The 15,959-nt window shown below is 41.4% G+C and overlaps 5 protein-coding genes across 6 annotated transcripts; 4 read left to right on the plus strand and 1 right to left on the minus strand.

The window, feature by feature from the left end:
- Nucleotides 1-1,153: 1,153 nt before the first annotated feature.
- Nucleotides 1,154-6,007, minus strand: LOC103828031 (coatomer subunit alpha-2). Of its 2 annotated transcripts, none has more exons than XM_009103611.3 (5): nucleotides 5,819-6,007; nucleotides 5,466-5,681; nucleotides 4,572-5,066; nucleotides 1,464-4,451; nucleotides 1,154-1,362 (listed from the first exon to the last, which is right to left on the minus strand). In XM_009103611.3, exons 2-4 carry the CDS (start codon nucleotides 5,671-5,673, stop codon nucleotides 1,492-1,494), a joined length of 3,663 nt encoding a protein of 1,220 aa, XP_009101859.2. In that variant the 5' UTR covers nucleotides 5,674-5,681; nucleotides 5,819-6,007; the 3' UTR covers nucleotides 1,154-1,362; nucleotides 1,464-1,491. The 2 variants fall into 2 exon arrangements, with proteins under 2 accessions (XP_009101859.2, XP_033129886.1); XM_033273995.1 differs by having other exon boundaries at nucleotides 5,796-5,966.
- A 117-nt stretch (nucleotides 6,008-6,124) lies between these two features.
- On the plus strand, nucleotides 6,125-7,666 carry LOC103828032 (F-box/kelch-repeat protein At4g39550). The gene has a single exon (XM_009103613.3). The coding sequence runs from the start codon at nucleotides 6,223-6,225 to the stop codon at nucleotides 7,396-7,398; it is 1,176 nt and encodes a 391-aa protein (XP_009101861.1). The 5' UTR covers nucleotides 6,125-6,222; the 3' UTR covers nucleotides 7,399-7,666.
- Nucleotides 7,667-7,833: 167 nt separating this feature from the next.
- LOC103828033 (F-box/kelch-repeat protein At4g39580) lies at nucleotides 7,834-9,180 on the plus strand. Its single transcript, XM_009103614.3, has one exon. It carries the CDS (start codon nucleotides 7,880-7,882, stop codon nucleotides 9,011-9,013), a length of 1,134 nt encoding a protein of 377 aa, XP_009101862.1. The 5' UTR covers nucleotides 7,834-7,879; the 3' UTR covers nucleotides 9,014-9,180.
- A 251-nt stretch (nucleotides 9,181-9,431) lies between these two features.
- Nucleotides 9,432-12,745, plus strand: LOC103828034 (pentatricopeptide repeat-containing protein At4g39530). The gene is made up of 2 exons (XM_009103615.3): nucleotides 9,432-12,098; nucleotides 12,336-12,745. The coding sequence occupies exon 1, from the start codon at nucleotides 9,548-9,550 to the stop codon at nucleotides 12,047-12,049; it is 2,502 nt and encodes an 833-aa protein (XP_009101863.1). The 5' UTR covers nucleotides 9,432-9,547; the 3' UTR covers nucleotides 12,050-12,098; nucleotides 12,336-12,745.
- Nucleotides 12,731-15,672, plus strand: LOC103828035 (developmentally-regulated G-protein 3). Its single transcript, XM_033273998.1, has 11 exons — nucleotides 12,731-12,931; nucleotides 12,969-13,032; nucleotides 13,123-13,176; nucleotides 13,554-13,730; nucleotides 13,851-13,922; nucleotides 14,185-14,244; nucleotides 14,321-14,430; nucleotides 14,513-14,812; nucleotides 14,881-15,072; nucleotides 15,161-15,212; nucleotides 15,358-15,672. The coding sequence occupies exons 2-11, from the start codon at nucleotides 12,991-12,993 to the stop codon at nucleotides 15,406-15,408; spliced, it is 1,110 nt and encodes a 369-aa protein (XP_033129889.1). The 5' UTR covers nucleotides 12,731-12,931; nucleotides 12,969-12,990; the 3' UTR covers nucleotides 15,409-15,672.
- Nucleotides 15,673-15,959: the final 287 nt, after the last annotated feature.

The raw sequence follows: 15,959 nt of genomic DNA on the forward strand, positions 1-15,959 counted from the left end.
CCAAAGAGGGTCACGAGAACAACAACGAAGCTAACCTATGCTTAAATCTAACGCAGAGAAACGGGATTTGCCTTTGAAGATAACGGAAGCCTACGATCGACGACGAAGAGAAATCGCCTCTTCACTTGAGCTCTGAATTTTTTTTAATGATGCTCTAAGTCGCGTCTTAATTACATTCATTTATTTATTTGCTTTTTTTTTCTTTTTCTTTTTTGCATTGAGATAAAAAGCCTCATGGGCTGTTACAAGGTAAAAATTTTGAAAAAAAAAATACATTCCCATTAAATTTACAATTTAAGTCCATTAACCTAACCTAACATACAAATCAGATTAACTTCTAAAAATATCCATTCTGTTAAAATACAATATTAGAACGAATATATAAAAATATATTTTCAATAGTTAATTTTGAATATGAATAGCTTATATAGTTTGTGACCAAATTTAATATAACAAAAACACTCTTAGAATAAATCTATAGAAGTATATTTTCAAAGCAGTTAAAAAAGCGAGATGTAATTTTTGGTTGACCAAATTCTATATAATAAAAATTATAACTTATGTACATATTTATATATTTGTATGTTTTTATATAATTTATAAGAAAAAACTGTACAATACTTATTTTACTTATTTTTAGGTTGGATAAAAATTTTGAACTTTTGAAATACTCTTACATATGATATGTATAAATATTTGTCTACATAGTTGGAAAGACATCAATAAAGTCAAACGCACTTAGCACATGTAAAAATCTCCAGTGTTACTTAAAAACACTCGCAAAAATGTCACAGTAACGGTTTTCTCTAACAACATAAAAAATGCGACCAATCGTACTACAAGCAAAAAAAATTATATATTTCATATATAAAATCTTAAAATTTCATATTTTCGATCATTAAAATGTTCTCTACGTTTAAGTGGGTTTCGGTTATTATCACATTCAATGACCCATTAAGTTTGAAATTAAAGTTTCGTTTTTCTTTAAATTAGCCCATTTGAGTTGGGTTTTAAAAGCTAATGGAGATGTCGGAGCTATAACTGTGTCTGATCAGAATGTTAATGTGCTGCACAATGTTTATATTAATTGGAATAAGGGAATAGCAAATACGCATAAGTCAAAATTACCAACATCTCTGAGAAACAAATGCAAAACATTGCAAAACTCAGCAAAATTCGTCTATATTTATTATTCTATCATCATACTGATCGACATTTAAAATCCAAAGAAACGTAATTGAAATGTTCTGGAGAATGTAAATATAAAACCAAACAAAACAAATTATAGAGCAAGCTAAAGTTCTCTCATGCGTTGTCACTAAGATAAAGAAACAACTGAAAGACTCAAAAGAGCAACAGAACCTGCAACGAAGAAATTCACAAATAAGACTTTTGTAAGCGCACAATCACAAAAACCAAAAGCTCAACAATCTTCTTCCGTTATTAGAGCATCTAGTACTTACCTGACGTTTGAAGAGGATGATTAATTGATCACCGGACCTGAGACGGCGAGCATATCAAACCAGATGCGTCTGCGCCAATGACTGCAAGATCACAGACCCCGCATATGTTTCCTTCCTGGCTTGGTACAAACCTGGCGGTGCAGTACGGACAGGAAACGTCTTTCTGACCTCTGTAGATTGGGACATAGGTTGACCCGCATATAACAAACGGGTTTCTGAAGTCGTAGTTGAGCTCGGTTGTATCAGTCATATTGCGTTCAGCGGCTTGAACAATTTGTCTAGCCGTCTTCGCCTGGCTCTCCACTGGGTTTGTTTCCAACAATCTTTTGGCGAAGTTATAGGCAGTAGCAAGGTTCTTTGACTTGTAGCAGACTCCCATTGCACTAAACAGCGCAAGTCGTAAGTGAGGTAGTTGGAGGTTGCAGTGTGTGAAGTAAGCAGCGAGCTCCTGCTGCCTCACTGGATCATCTTTCGTCTCTCTTCTCTTAAGCTCCATTTTAAGACCGAGGACATATTCTTTAACGATAATGACCAATTCCTTAACTTCATCGACTTCACTTCTTGACTCGACCACCACTAGAGGGATGGTGTGGAGGATAGAGAGAAAGAGCCGAAGAGCCTCAGTCAATTTTCCACTTGTTGTGGCTTTGTAGCCAGATTTGAGCTTCTCTTCTTGCTGAGAGAAATCATAAACAAGAGCTGGTGGGCCACGGACGTTGGGACTGTTTGACTCGCTCCATCCACGCTCAATGGCAAGTGGAACCACAGGAGATGAAGAAAAAGCACGCAGGTAGCTATGGCTGCCACTGAACAAATCAATAAACATCGACTTCAAAGGGGCAAAGTTTTTTATGCCAAGCTGTCTGTTGAGCAGACGCATTGCAGTGTCGAAGCTTCCAGCTGCAGCTTGCTCAGCAGCAAGGGAGGATTTCTGGCTCCAAATATGGCTTACGGGCATACCTTGAGTAGGTGTCACGAAGACGGATGAACGTGCGTTAGCAGAGGCCTTAGGAGTGTCAAGCTCTGGTGGGAGGTCCAAGCCCTCAAGTTCACCCCATCCACCTTCTTCATCATTATCTTCTTCCGCTCCTTCTGCTTCCGCCAAAATGGCTTCGATGTCTCTGTTCTCCATTCCATCAACATCGACCATGTCAAGTCCCTCACCCCAATCACCACCAACATCTTCTTCATCTTCATCAACAGCCCCTCCTCTGGCTGCACTCTCAAGTCCGCCTTCAAATATTCCCTTCATCACTCTTAGAAGAGGCCAATCACCACCACACATGACGGGAGATGGTGGCATTAGAAGCGATGGAGTCTTCCCCTCAGGTAACGAGGGCACGTTGTCTCCTAGCTCAGTCGCAAGTCGCTCAGCAGTGTCCGTTAAACCATGAACCGAAGCAGTGATATAAGCGAGAGGCAAATGACCAGCATTCTCAAGTATCTTGACACGCTCTTTAACATCTCCTAGGTAGAGAGCATTGTGAAACTGACCCATTACATTGTTCTTGACTTCTGCAATCTTCATCAACTTTGAAAGCTTGTCCAACTTACCGGTAATGAGGTAAAGAAAAGATAACCTCTCAAAGTTCTTTGTCTGCTGGTACGCAAATTCAACAATTCCAGCATTACCTTGGCGAAGAGCCTCCACCCCAAGTCTATACCACTGCTCTTTCTCATTAATCTCTGTAGCGGATGCAACAGCGACGCTGATGTTGCCACTTTCAAGAGCCAGGTTGAATCGGACTCTCTCGTCTTCAACAAAATGGAGGGCAACTTCAGGGAATCCTTTCTGCTGCAGGTAAGCAATCATAGCCTGTCCACATAACTGGGAGTTCTTTATCATGCTCATGACATGATCATATCTCTTTCTCAGCAGTGCAAGCTTGAAAATGTATTCAGTTGCATTGATGGTGATTGCCCTGTTTTTCCCGTCCCGGTCCAAGCAAAAGATTGTATTTCCAGAAACCTTGGTGATATAGATAGGGACATCCAGGGTTCGGATGATCCCACTATCTCCATTAGGAAGACAGTACTTGATATGGTTCAAAGTTGTGTAGATGAAGACACCATTGTCATCCCAAGCTCCACTCTTCACACGTATTGTCTCATGAAGTGTGCACTGGAGGACAAGTTTTTTGCTGGCAATAATGATAGTGTGTTTGCTGAGCAAAGCAACATTCTCCATATCATTAGACCAAACAACATACCTAACAAACGGTGTCTGAAGTTCACCAAGAACAAGCCTTTGCTGAAGGTCAAATATCACCACTTTATCCTCTGATCTACAAAGCAAATTTCCAGTCCCAGCATAAAAGATAGCATCTGTGGGTATAGGCAGAGAACTCTTTTTAACCACCTCATTCTTGAGATTCTTGACTAGTACCTGGCTTGTGCTTTTCTCAAGAACAGCAAAGCGGTTACGAGCAATGAACACAGCAGAACCGCCTGTCCCCCTCTTCGCATCTTGCACAACGTCACTCCTGCCAACACTATCTTTCGGTATGATGTACAACTCGTACGAACCACCATCCACATCTGAGCAGATCAGAACTGCATTTTCCGTCGGACTGTATGATAGAGTCCTTGGACTTTGATTCAAGCTTGGTGTACCAGGACGCCTTATAGGGATAACTTGGGCATCTTTCTGGGTTGAATATTCGTAGTACCTCAAAAATCTATCTTTGGCATAGAACAGAGAATCACCACTCACAGCAAATGCAGGACGTTCTCTCTCAAGTTTGAACACGATCATACCATTGTCATGCCCCGCTGCCAGTAAATTAATCTCAGGGTGTACTGCAAGAATCCAGAACCGATCATGTTCCCGGCGAAATGTTTGGATTCCAGTTCGCTTGGTAGCATCCCAGACACGAATACTTTTGTCCTCAGAGTTGGATACAATTATGTCCTGTTTTGCATGGAACATAACAGATGAAACGTTATTCATGTGACCTCGCAGTGTATCCACCTCCCAAGCTTTAGTTTCTGCAATAAAATTGAAAAGAACGCATTAATTACATCAGCTCCGCTATTATAAGAACTGCAGTTTAGTGTCCAAATGAAGGTTTATAAAAAAAAAAAGAGAGACTTCGAAAGTAAAAATACCATTCATACGCCACAGCTTCACTTGGCGGTCATCTGCACCAGAGACGATGAGAGGAAGAGTGGGATGAAAAGAAGCCCAGTTAACTCCTCTATCATGACCTTCGAGGACATACTTAACAATAGCGTCAACACCACCAAAAAGATCAGAGTTCATCTGCGTAAATCGCATGAGGTCATCTGCAGGAGATACTGTCTTCTTCTTAAGAGAACCAATATCCCAGACACGGACAGTCTGATCCAGAGATGCAGATACGACCAGGTCTTCTTTAGGATGGAAAGAAGCACACATGACATAATGATTGTGGCCAGTCAACACAGAGATACAAGTCCGTGACTGCCAGTTCCATATGCGGATAGTCTGATCGTCACTAGCACTCACAATCCATGGGTTCTCGTGGTGAAACTGGACAGTGCGGATATAGTCGAGATGGCCGAGAAGGGTGAAAAGGCACCTGTGTGTTTTGTGGTTCCAAACTTTAATCTTGTAATCATCACCTGCAAAACCCACAATGTTGTCAATGCCATCAAGGATTAGAAAATAATCGTAAAGAAGAAGAATCCAAGAAAACTGCAATTACATATATTCATTTCATGCTTATGTCCATAACACTAGTAAGCACACATAACATGAGATCTGATTTCAATTGACTACGTCCAATTATCAAGAAACCATATTCTATGCAACAAATTTAACTTATGGTAAGCATTTATCACTACAGCTTGGACTAACATTGGATCCAATAAACCGACGAAAATCAACAAACAATCCTCTTCAAAGCTAGATCTGTAAATCGAGAACACTACTAAGCAGACTGATCAAAATTTTAATAAATACGAACTTGTAGCTCAAAATCTAGATGAATGTAATGTTGAGATTAACGAAGCATATACTACCTCCGGAGACGAAGAGAGGCTGAGAATTGTGAAAATGAACACCACGAACCGGACCTTCGTGCTCGTCGAACCGATCGATCAAAGTACCCATACGATAATCCCAGAGCTGGATCACACCACTGTGCAAACTGGCGAGGATCCATGGTCGCTTAGGGTGGAAGGTGAGGCCCTTAACTCTGTTACTCTTCGTCTCGAACTTCGTCAACATTTCACAATCTAGATCACAGAGGAACACGGAAGAGGAAACGAGTCATTTCACAGCGCAAATGCAAAAAACGTAATCCAAAGCGAAATCGCAAACAGATCTGACGGTTAGATCGAGATTCGTACAATGAGGAGAAATAGAGATTCACCTCGGATCGGGATCAGATCAGTTCACGGTGAGGGGGCAGTAGCATTACCAGAGAAGGGTGGATGCGAGAGCAAGAGAAGAAGACGAGCTGAGAGTCGGTGATTAGATCTGTTTCAATTCTCGTCGCGTCTCTCGCTTCTTAATTACATTTATTATTTTATTTATCTATACTATTAAATGCCCAAATACATATATGTACTCCGCAATATTAATTCATACCCAAAATTATAGTGTACTAATATAGGCCCATTAAGATGGGATACAAAGGATTTTAGTAAACGAAGCCCACAACTGATACACGGTGTAACTTAGGTTTCAGGCCCATTAAGCCCATAAACTGAACTATCCCTCACTAGTAGCTCTGAAAGAGACAGTGCGGAGTTTGATCGATTGTTCTTGCCGACAATGTCGTCTCCCGAGGAGAAGAAGAAGAGGAAGAGGATGAGTACAACCAAGAAGAAGAAGCCGCCGCTTGTGACCCCAAACCCTTCGCTTCCCGATGATTTGTTACTCAGCTGCTTTGCACGCGTCTCGAGATTGTACTACCCGACTCTCTCACTCGTCTCCAAGACCTTTCAATCTCTCCTCGCTTCGCCTGAGCTTTACAAGACCCGCTCGTCTATAGGCCGCACGGAGAGTTGTCTCTATGTGTGCCTACTGTCCCATCCCGACCCTATCCCTCGCTGGTACACCCTCTGCCGGAAACCTGACAAAACCCTAACCACCAATGGCGACACCATGAAGCTGAAGAAGAAGTCCAGTGGGTATGTTTTAGCGAAGATCCCAACCTCCCATTCTGGTCCTGTGCACTGGTCGGGTCTAGCGACAGTTGGTTCAGATATCTACAACATTGGCGGACCTATCAACGACGACAAGGACCCCTCTTCTAGAGTCTTGATCATGGACTCCAGGTCCAACAGGTGGCGTGAGGGTCCGAGCATGCTGGTAAAGCGGAGGTACCCTGTCACCAGTGTCCTCGATGGAAAGATATATGTAGCAGGAGGCTGCAAAGACTGCAGCAGTTCCTCTGAGTGGATGGAGGTTTTCGATCCAAAGAAGCAAACTTGGGAGCTTGTGTCAAGCCCTGGCACTGAGATATGTGGCTGTAACTATGTAAGCAAAAGTGCAGGATTTGATGGAAAGGTATACATATTTGGAGGCGGTAATGGTTTGGCTTACCAGCCTAGGGAAGGTCGATGGGAAAGGGTGGGATGGGAGATGGATACGAGTTGGCCATGGTATTCTTATGCGGTGATTGACAACGTGCTCTACCAATACAATGGAGGTTTCAAATGGTATGACACTAAGGTAGGACTCTGGAGGGGTTTGAAGGGTGTTAAAGGACTGCCTAAGTTCCCTCGTTATATTGCTAGATTGGCGGATTATGGTGGGAAGATGGCTGTTTTGTGGGAGAGGGTTTTGGCTTCCACTGGATTCAAGGACAAGATGATTTTGTGTGCAGTGATTGCTCTTGAAAGACGCAACAGTGAAGAGATTTGGGGCAAGGTGGAATGGCATGACACTGTGCTTACAGTCTCCAAGTCATGCAGGGTTGACTATGCTCTTGCTACTACCGTTTGATGAATAATCTTTTTGTAGTCGTGGGCAATAGACATCAGTCATTTCACTTGTAATGGCAATCCTATAATCTCTTTAGGTTCATAACTTTATATAATCACTTGTTAAGCATAATCCTAGGTCTGCCACTGTATTGTACTACCCTTTGGAATTTGTCACTGATGAAAAATGAGTGGTCAAGTTGCAGAAATAATATATTTAGAGACTTGTATGGTCCTTTGGCCAAGGCTGTCTTTGATGACTGGGTCAAACTTGTGAAAACATTTGTTTATAGAGTCTTCTCTGACTGCTCCAACATTTTTCTTTTTGTATACCATATTTTAAAGGTTGCTTGGAAAAAAGACTACTTTGAAGAGACTAAATAGTTTCTTTATACGTCACTGAATTATAAAACACACACACAAGATTCGAATGGTCTAACTACGCAAAGGCGTTTAGGTTTTGTTCTCTTCTCCCACTAGGAGAATTAAACACTTTCGCCTCCATGAATAACGACGAGGCACCACCGCATGAGCAGAACAAGATGGTCTCTCCTCCGACCACCACGAGCCTGTCTCTTCCCAATGATATACTTTTGAGCTTCCTAAGCCGCGTTTCAAGACTCTACTACCCAACTTTCTCCCTCGTCTCCAAGAGCTTCCGCTCTCTCATCGCTTCACCTGAACTATACCAGACCCGGTCTTTCCTCCACCGCACAGAGAGTTGTCTTTACGTGTGCTTACGTTCACTCACCGACTCCAACCTCCGCTGGTTCACCCTCTGCCGTGTCCCAGATCGTAAACTAACAAACTTCTCAGGTGGCCATTTACTGGTCCCGGTTTCATCTAGCCATGCTCCTCCTCCTCCTGCTCATTGGTCGAGTGTGGTCACTGTGGACTCGAACATATACGCTATCGGAGGTCCTATCAACGACGCCCCTTCCTCCAGAGTCTCCTTCTTGGATTGTCGATCTGACACGTGGCGCATGGCTCCTCCCATGCGTGTGGCTCGTAACTACCCCACTGCTAGTGTTCTTGATGGGAAAATATACGTAGCAGGAGGCTGCGAAGATTGCGATTCACTGAACTGTATTGAGGTGTTCGATCCAAATACTCAAAGTTGGGAGTCAGTGGCAAGTCATGGGAGATGCGAGAGACTTGCGTACAAGAGCGTAGGGATCGAAGGTAAGTTTCACTTGTTAGGAGGTGCAAGTCACGTGGCTTACAACCCTGAAGATGGTAGATGGGACTCGATGGGAACGGAAATGGATATGGGTCGGGCGTGGGTTTCTTATTGTGTGATAAAGAACATATTGGTGTATTATCACGAAAGGGATAGAGAGTTCAAATGGTATGACTATAAAGGAAGATTCTGGAGGAAGTTGATGGGTTTGGAAAGGTTGGTTAAGTTTCTATGTTACAGCCGTGTTAACTTGGCGGATTATGGTGGTAAGATGGCTGTTTTGTGGGATACTTTTGTTCCTGGAAGTGGTTCTAAGAACAAGATGATATGGTGCGCAGAGGTTACCCTTGAGAGCCATGAGGTATATGATATTTGTGGTGAGATTGAGTGGTTTGATGTTGTTCTTAGAGTTTCCAAATCATACGAGTTGGTACATGTTATTGCTGCTACTGTTTAATTAGCTGGATTTTTTCTCTTGTATTCTGAATTGCATTTGTAACACATGTTAGTCCAAAGCTATAGAACATGGAAGGTGCGCGTAATGTATACTTCACCACGTGCATCCCAATTAGTTGAAAGACGATTTAAAAGCCTATATGTGAAGTAACAAATGATCAAAAACCACAGAGAGAGACAAAACTCTGTTTCCAAGTAACAATCATGGAGCATTACCACTGTGTATGTGCTCGTCCTAACTCATCATCATGTAACAATGGTCTTGAATTAGTTCCTGCATCAGCAATTCTATGCGCTAAGGCTTCTAGAGGAACATCAAGCCAGCCAAATGCTAATACGGTGGAGCAGAGTGTCATCCTACAATGGTCTTGTGACTTTTCCATGAGTTGGTGATGGATAAACCGTGTGCCGTTTTTAGTTACCGTATCCACCGTCCTTTCTTAACTTTAAATAGCAAAACGGCAGAATGTTTATTTTATGAAATTGTTTCTCAACACTGTTCTTTCTTCCCTCTCTCTCTCTCTCAGTAAGTAAAATGAGAAGCCGTGGCTGCTGCTGGCGTAAAGTGCAACAATCGTTACGTTTCTACTCTTCGTCCTCTTCTGCTTCACGTCTGTTGGAGTTTATAAACATTGATTTTCCTTCTACATTAGGAATCCGCGGGAGGCGCGAGTTTGCTCGTCTCTTGCAGCTTCCTGCGTCAGATGATCCAGTTCTACATCACAATGTAGTTCATGGTCAGATTATCGTTTCCGGTTTTGATTCAGACACATATCTAAACAACATTCTGATGAAATCGTATTCGAAAGGTGGTGATATGGTTTATGCACGCAAGCTGTTCGATAGAATGCCTGAGAGAAACTTAGTTACTTGGTCTACCATGGTCTCAGCTTGTAACCATAATGGGCTTTACGAAGAGTCCTTGGCGGTTTTCTTAGAGTACTGGAGAAGTAGAAAAAACAGCCCCAACGAGTATATCTTGTCGAGTTTCATCCAAGCTTGCTTACATGTTAATAGTGGACGTTCGATGGTGTTTCAGCTGCAGAGTTTTATCTTTAAGAGTGGGTTTGATCGGGATGTTTACGTTGGCACCTTGTTGATTGGTTTTTATCTCAAGGAAGGTGATATTGATTATGCGAGGCTTGTGTTTGATGCTTTACCAGAGAAATCTACAGTGACTTGGACGACTATGATCAAAGGGTATGCGAAAATGGGAAGAAGCTATGTGTCGTTGCAGCTGTTCTACCAACTAATGGAGAGTAACGTTGTTCCTGATGGTTACATCCTTTCGACGGTTCTAAGTGCGTGTTCAATACTTTCGTTTTTGGAAGGTGGGAAGCAGATTCATGCGAACATTTTGAGACATGGACATGAGATGGATGCCTCGCTGATGAATGTGCTTATAGATTCTTATGTGAAGTGTGGAAGAGTTACATTAGCTCGTAAGTTATTCGATGGGATGTGGAATGCAGACATCACATCGTGGACCACAGTACTGTCTGGTTATAAGCAGAACTCCCTTCATAAGGAAGCAATGGAACTGTTTTCCGGGATCTCGAAGTCTGGTTTGAAACCAGATATGTATGCTTGCTCTAGCATACTCACATCCTGTGCGTCACTTCATGCTCTGGAATATGGAAGACATGTTCATTCTTACACTATCAAAGCCAATCTTGGCGATGATAGCTATGTGACCAACAGTTTGATCGACATGTACGCAAAATGCGATTGTTTGAACGATGCCAGAAAAGTTTTTGATCTTTTCGGCCGTGATGATGTGGTTTTATATAATGCAATGATTGAAGGTTACTCGAGACTTGGGACGCAGGGTGAGCTACATGATGCATTCAACATCTTTGGTGATATGAGGTCACGACTGATTCGACCTAGCCTATTGACTTTTGTTAGCCTTCTACGTGCATCTGCTTCTTTATCAAGCTTGGAACTTAGCAGACAAATCCATGGACTCATGTTCAAATATGGTGTAAACTTAGATATATTCGCTGCAAGTGCTTTGATTGATGGTTACTCAAATTGCTACTCCATCAAGGATTCTAGGCTTGTGTTTGATGAGATGGAAGAGAAGGATCTTGTTGTCTGGAACTCAATGTTTTCAGGTTATGTTCAACAATCAGAGAACGAAGAAGCTCTCAATCTTTTTTCAGAACTACAGTTATCAAGGGAAAGACCTGATGAGTTTACTTTTGCCGACATGGTTACAGCAGCTGGTAACCTGGCAAGTCTTCAATTAGGTCAAGAGTTCCACTGCCAGATTATGAAAAGAGGCTTGGAACGTAACTCGTATATCACAAATGCTCTACTAGATATGTATTCCAAATGCGGAAGTCCCGAAGATGCTTATAAGGCTTTTAGTTCAGCATCTTCGAGAGATGTGGTTTGTTGGAACTCTGTTATCTCATCTTATGCGAATCACGGAGAAGGCCAAAAAGCTCTTCAGATGCTGGAGAGAATGATGAATGAAGGAATAGAGCCTAACTACATCACCTTTGTGGGAGTTTTATCAGCGTGCAGCCATGGTGGTCTCGTGGAAGATGGGCTTGAGCAGTTTGAGGTTATGCTCGGACTTGGGATTGAACCGGAAACCGAACACTATGTTTGTATGGTATCTCTGTTAAGCCGTGCTGGTAGATTAGAAGAAGCAAGGGAGTTAATTGAGAAAATGCCGAAAAAACCGCCTGCTATAGTATGGAGGAGCTTGCTGAGCGGATGCGCAAAGACTGGTAACGTCGAGTTAGCTGAGCATGCTGCTGAAATGGCTATTGCGTGTGATCCAGCGGACAGTGGGTCGTTTACTTTGCTTTCTAATATTTACGCTTCAAAGGGTATGTGGGGTGATGCGAAGAAGGTAAGAGAAAGAATGAAGTTTGATGGTGTGGTCAAAGAACCGGGACGTAGTTGGATTCAGATTGATAACGATGTTCATGTCTTTTTGTCCAAGGATATATCTCACCGCATGGCGAAACAGATTTATCAAGTATTAGCCGATTTGCTTCTGCAGATAAAAGGGTTTAGTTAAGGATGGTGTGGCAATCAGGAGAAGCATAAAGAGGTATCAAGCCTGATTGGTGTAGAGAATGGTTAAGTGTAGTCCGGTTCGGGTTGGTCCAGTGAAGGCTTGGACGTATACAAGTGATAAGGTTCAAGGTTGTTGGAGATAAAGATTGTGCCTTATCAACATAAGGATCTCAGTTTATCTTGTAGCTGAGAATATTCTTGTAATCGGATGTATATATACATGTAACGTGAGTCGTAAATAAACCATTCAGTTCATACAAAATCTGTTCTCTGTTAGTTTACAATTGGTCGCTGAAAAAGAGTTAATATCTGCGTTAATGAAGTTGCAGGAGAAGAAGCTAAGCAGCAACGATAAAAAGAAGCAGAAACAGTAAGAACACACTGTGATGTTCTGAATCATTCTTTTGTCCTAGAGTGAACCAGAAGTGGAGAAGCCTAGAAAGCAAGTGATACAATACAAGTCCAATCCGAAGAAGAAAGAAGCAGCAATGGCCAATCCCAAGAAGAAGCTAAAGGATAGCCGTTCTCAGTTTCACCTTGACCCTTGACTTTAGAAACTGGTTTAGGAGGGGAGAAGCTGCCTGAAAACGTTGCAGTATGTTGTTGTATAAATTCATTGGAATTTGTTTAAACTGACTTTGAATTCAGCTATATACTCAGAAACCAGAATAGTGTTTAAATTTTTTTTTTTTTGTAACATAACAGTGTTTAACCAAACTAAATGTTTTCGTATATCATCTAGTTGTTATTTGGGCCCAAGATCGTGTTGGATCAGGCCCAGTTCTAGTCACTTTCGGTTCTAAGAAAACCCTGGGAGGATTTGTCTGCTTTCTTCTCGTCCGTCCGTCCGTCGTCGTCACTCTCGACATCTGATTGCCGGTGTTCTCTCTCGCGTTAAACTGTTGCCTTCACGCTATCTCCGTGTGAGCTCTCCCAGCAAAAATGTCGACTATTATGCAGAAGATCAAAGAAATCGAAGATGAGGTCATTTTCTCTTCCAATCCTTTACTTGTGCTCTTAGGATGCATAGAGCTGTAAATCTGAAAATATGGTTTTGTTTTGAATATATGGCAGATGGGGAGGACACAGAAGAATAAAGCCACCGCTCATCATCTCGGTTTGTTAAAGGTTCATTTTTTTGCTCCTCAATAGCTGTTTCATTTTCCTGTGTTTTTTTTCTTGTAGCTTAAAATGAGGTTTGAATGTGGTTTTCATACAGTTCAAATGTATATTTCATGTTGCAGTGACATATGTTTGTATAGACACATGGACAAGTATTGTAACTTGTGGTCTAAACCGTTAGGGTTTTTATCAACTCCCATATTATGGACGACTTAAGCAAACTTTAAATTATTTCATGGATGACTGCTAAAAGCTTCAATAGATTTATGTTAACTCAGACAGGAAATTTGATTCCATACGCTCATCTATTTATTGGAATCTTTTGGTACTTTTCCCCCGCGCCATTAGCTTTTCTCTAAATTACATTGATCCACTTCTCGCAGGCCAAACTTGCTAAGCTACGAAGGGACCTACTTGCACCACCTACCAAAGGTGGTGGCGCTGCTGCTGGCGAAGGTTTTGATGTCACTAAAAGCGGAGATTCTAGAGTTGGACTTGTTGGTTTTCCTTCCGTTGGCAAATCTACCCTCTTGAACAAGCTCACCGGAACGTTTTCTGAGGTTTTTTTTATTATTATTTGCATTTCCTTTTATTTAGTTGTCAATGTCACTTTTTGCTCTTGCGTGTAATTGGAGTGAGAACTGTGTGCTCTAGTTTCTAAGTTTCTGAATTTTTTCCAGGTTGCTTCGTATGAGTTCACAACATTGACTTGCATTCCCGGTGTTATTACATACCGTGGAGCTAAAATTCAGGTACGGCACCTATATCTATGCCCAATTGTTATTTGTGGAGAAAGATGATGTGCTCACGTTTCTATCCTATGTCTTGGAAGTTTTTTGAAGGACAATGCAATAATTGGCTTCTAAATGACATGTCCTAGCCTTTAGTTTTCGTTTCCTGAGCCTAAAGCCTGACATACACTCCAATGTTACTTGATCTTTTTTATAACTTGTTGTAATTGTTCCTTAGATGTTGATGATTCTCCTTTGTGTGTCCTATTTAATGGCCTTGCAGTTATTAGATCTTCCTGGTATTATAGAGGGTGCCAAGGACGGAAAAGGTAGAGGACGACAGGTAAATAGTCGTGCATAAACCTTCTGGTGTTATTTGATCCTCGTTGGTTCGTTTTTGACGATTAACTATTTTCCAGGTTATAAGTACTGCTAGGACTTGCAACTGCATCTTAATAGTTCTTGATGCCATAAAGCCCATAACTCACAAGCGTCTCATTGAAAAAGAGCTCGAAGGATTCGGAATAAGGTAGATATAATAACCCTTTATAGTCATACACCCCAATACTTCTTCAGTTCTGGTATAAATTCTTACACCAACGATAATTTAGGTTGAACAAGGAGCCACCTAACCTTACGTTCAGGAAAAAGGACAAAGGTGGTATCAATCTTACGTCTACAGTCACTGCCACCCACCTTGACCTCGACACTGTAAAGGCTATCTGCAGTGAATACAGGATGCACAACGCAGACATCACTCTGCGCTACGATGCAACCGCTGATGACCTCATCGATGTCATCGAGGGCAGTCGGATCTATATGCCCTGTATCTATACTATCAACAAGATCGATCAAATCACCCTCGAGGAACTTGAAATTTTGGACAAGCTTCCTCATTACTGTCCTATCAGGTAATTATTATTAATCTCCCGGGCAGGTTACTTGTTCAGTTGTATATATAACAACACTAATCCTGCAGTGCGCATCTGGAGTGGAATCTTGATGGTCTTCTCGATAAGATATGGGAATACTTGAATCTAACAAGAATCTACACCAAGCCAAAGGCAATGAATCCGGATTATGATGACCCTGTTATCTTATCTTCCAAGAAGAGGACTGTCGAGGACTTCTGCATCCGGATTCACAAGGACATGCTTAAACAATTCAAGTAGTAAGTAAATATAACTTATCCATATTCTGTTTATTAGTTTCTTGCTCGAGAGCATCGCTTATGAGTAGTATTGTTTTTCCCTATGCAGCGCTTTAGTATGGGGTTCCAGTGCCAAACACAAGCCCCAGAGAGTTGGAAGGGTCAGTCTTCTTGTAAACTCTATAACTTTTTAACTTGAAAAGTGCCAAGTTTCCATAGTTACTATTTCTCAGATTCATATCTTGTTGGTAAACTCATTGCAATACCCTATATTCTGGTTGTCTTTTGTTTCAATATGTACCTCAGGAACACGAGCTGGAGGACGAGGATGTTGTTCAGATCGTTAAAAAGATATGATTTCCCTAATAGTTCATGGAGAAGTTGAAAGACCAAAGTTAGCCATAATGAGCTCATTACAAATAGGAAGAAGGTTTGGTTTCTCTGCTTATCTTCTTCTTGTACTCCTGTGTGTATTATTTTCTGATCCAGATAAAAACGGTCTGCACCTTATTGTCTTATTGGATAATCTTTTTTTCTTTTTCCAACGATAGCATGTGATGTGAGGTCTTGAGACATTTAGAAAATTGGTTTGGTTCGGTTGTGCTAGTTCAGAATATTAAGGTATTTTGGTGGCAAATTGCAATAAATAACATGAAAGCTTAAAATCTTGATTTGGTTTGATTCCATTTAATGATTTCGATTCAGTTTGGTCTTGAGTTTTTGGGTCTGGGGTCTTAATAACGAAAAATGTAACTAAATTACTACTCATAATCAAATCAAAAATGTAATTATATTCTGTAATAATTTAAAAAGAACAATCAGTTCTGTCAGCATAAATACTGACTATTTTTATTAGTTGTCAGCATATAAAACCAACAATATTGTGTGTAAATCCAGGTAATTGTCTC

The sequence above is a fragment of the Brassica rapa genome, chromosome A06 (assembly GCF_000309985.2).
Source record: "Brassica rapa cultivar Chiifu-401-42 chromosome A06, CAAS_Brap_v3.01, whole genome shotgun sequence".
In the NCBI taxonomy this organism is placed as follows: domain Eukaryota; kingdom Viridiplantae; phylum Streptophyta; class Magnoliopsida; order Brassicales; family Brassicaceae; genus Brassica; species Brassica rapa.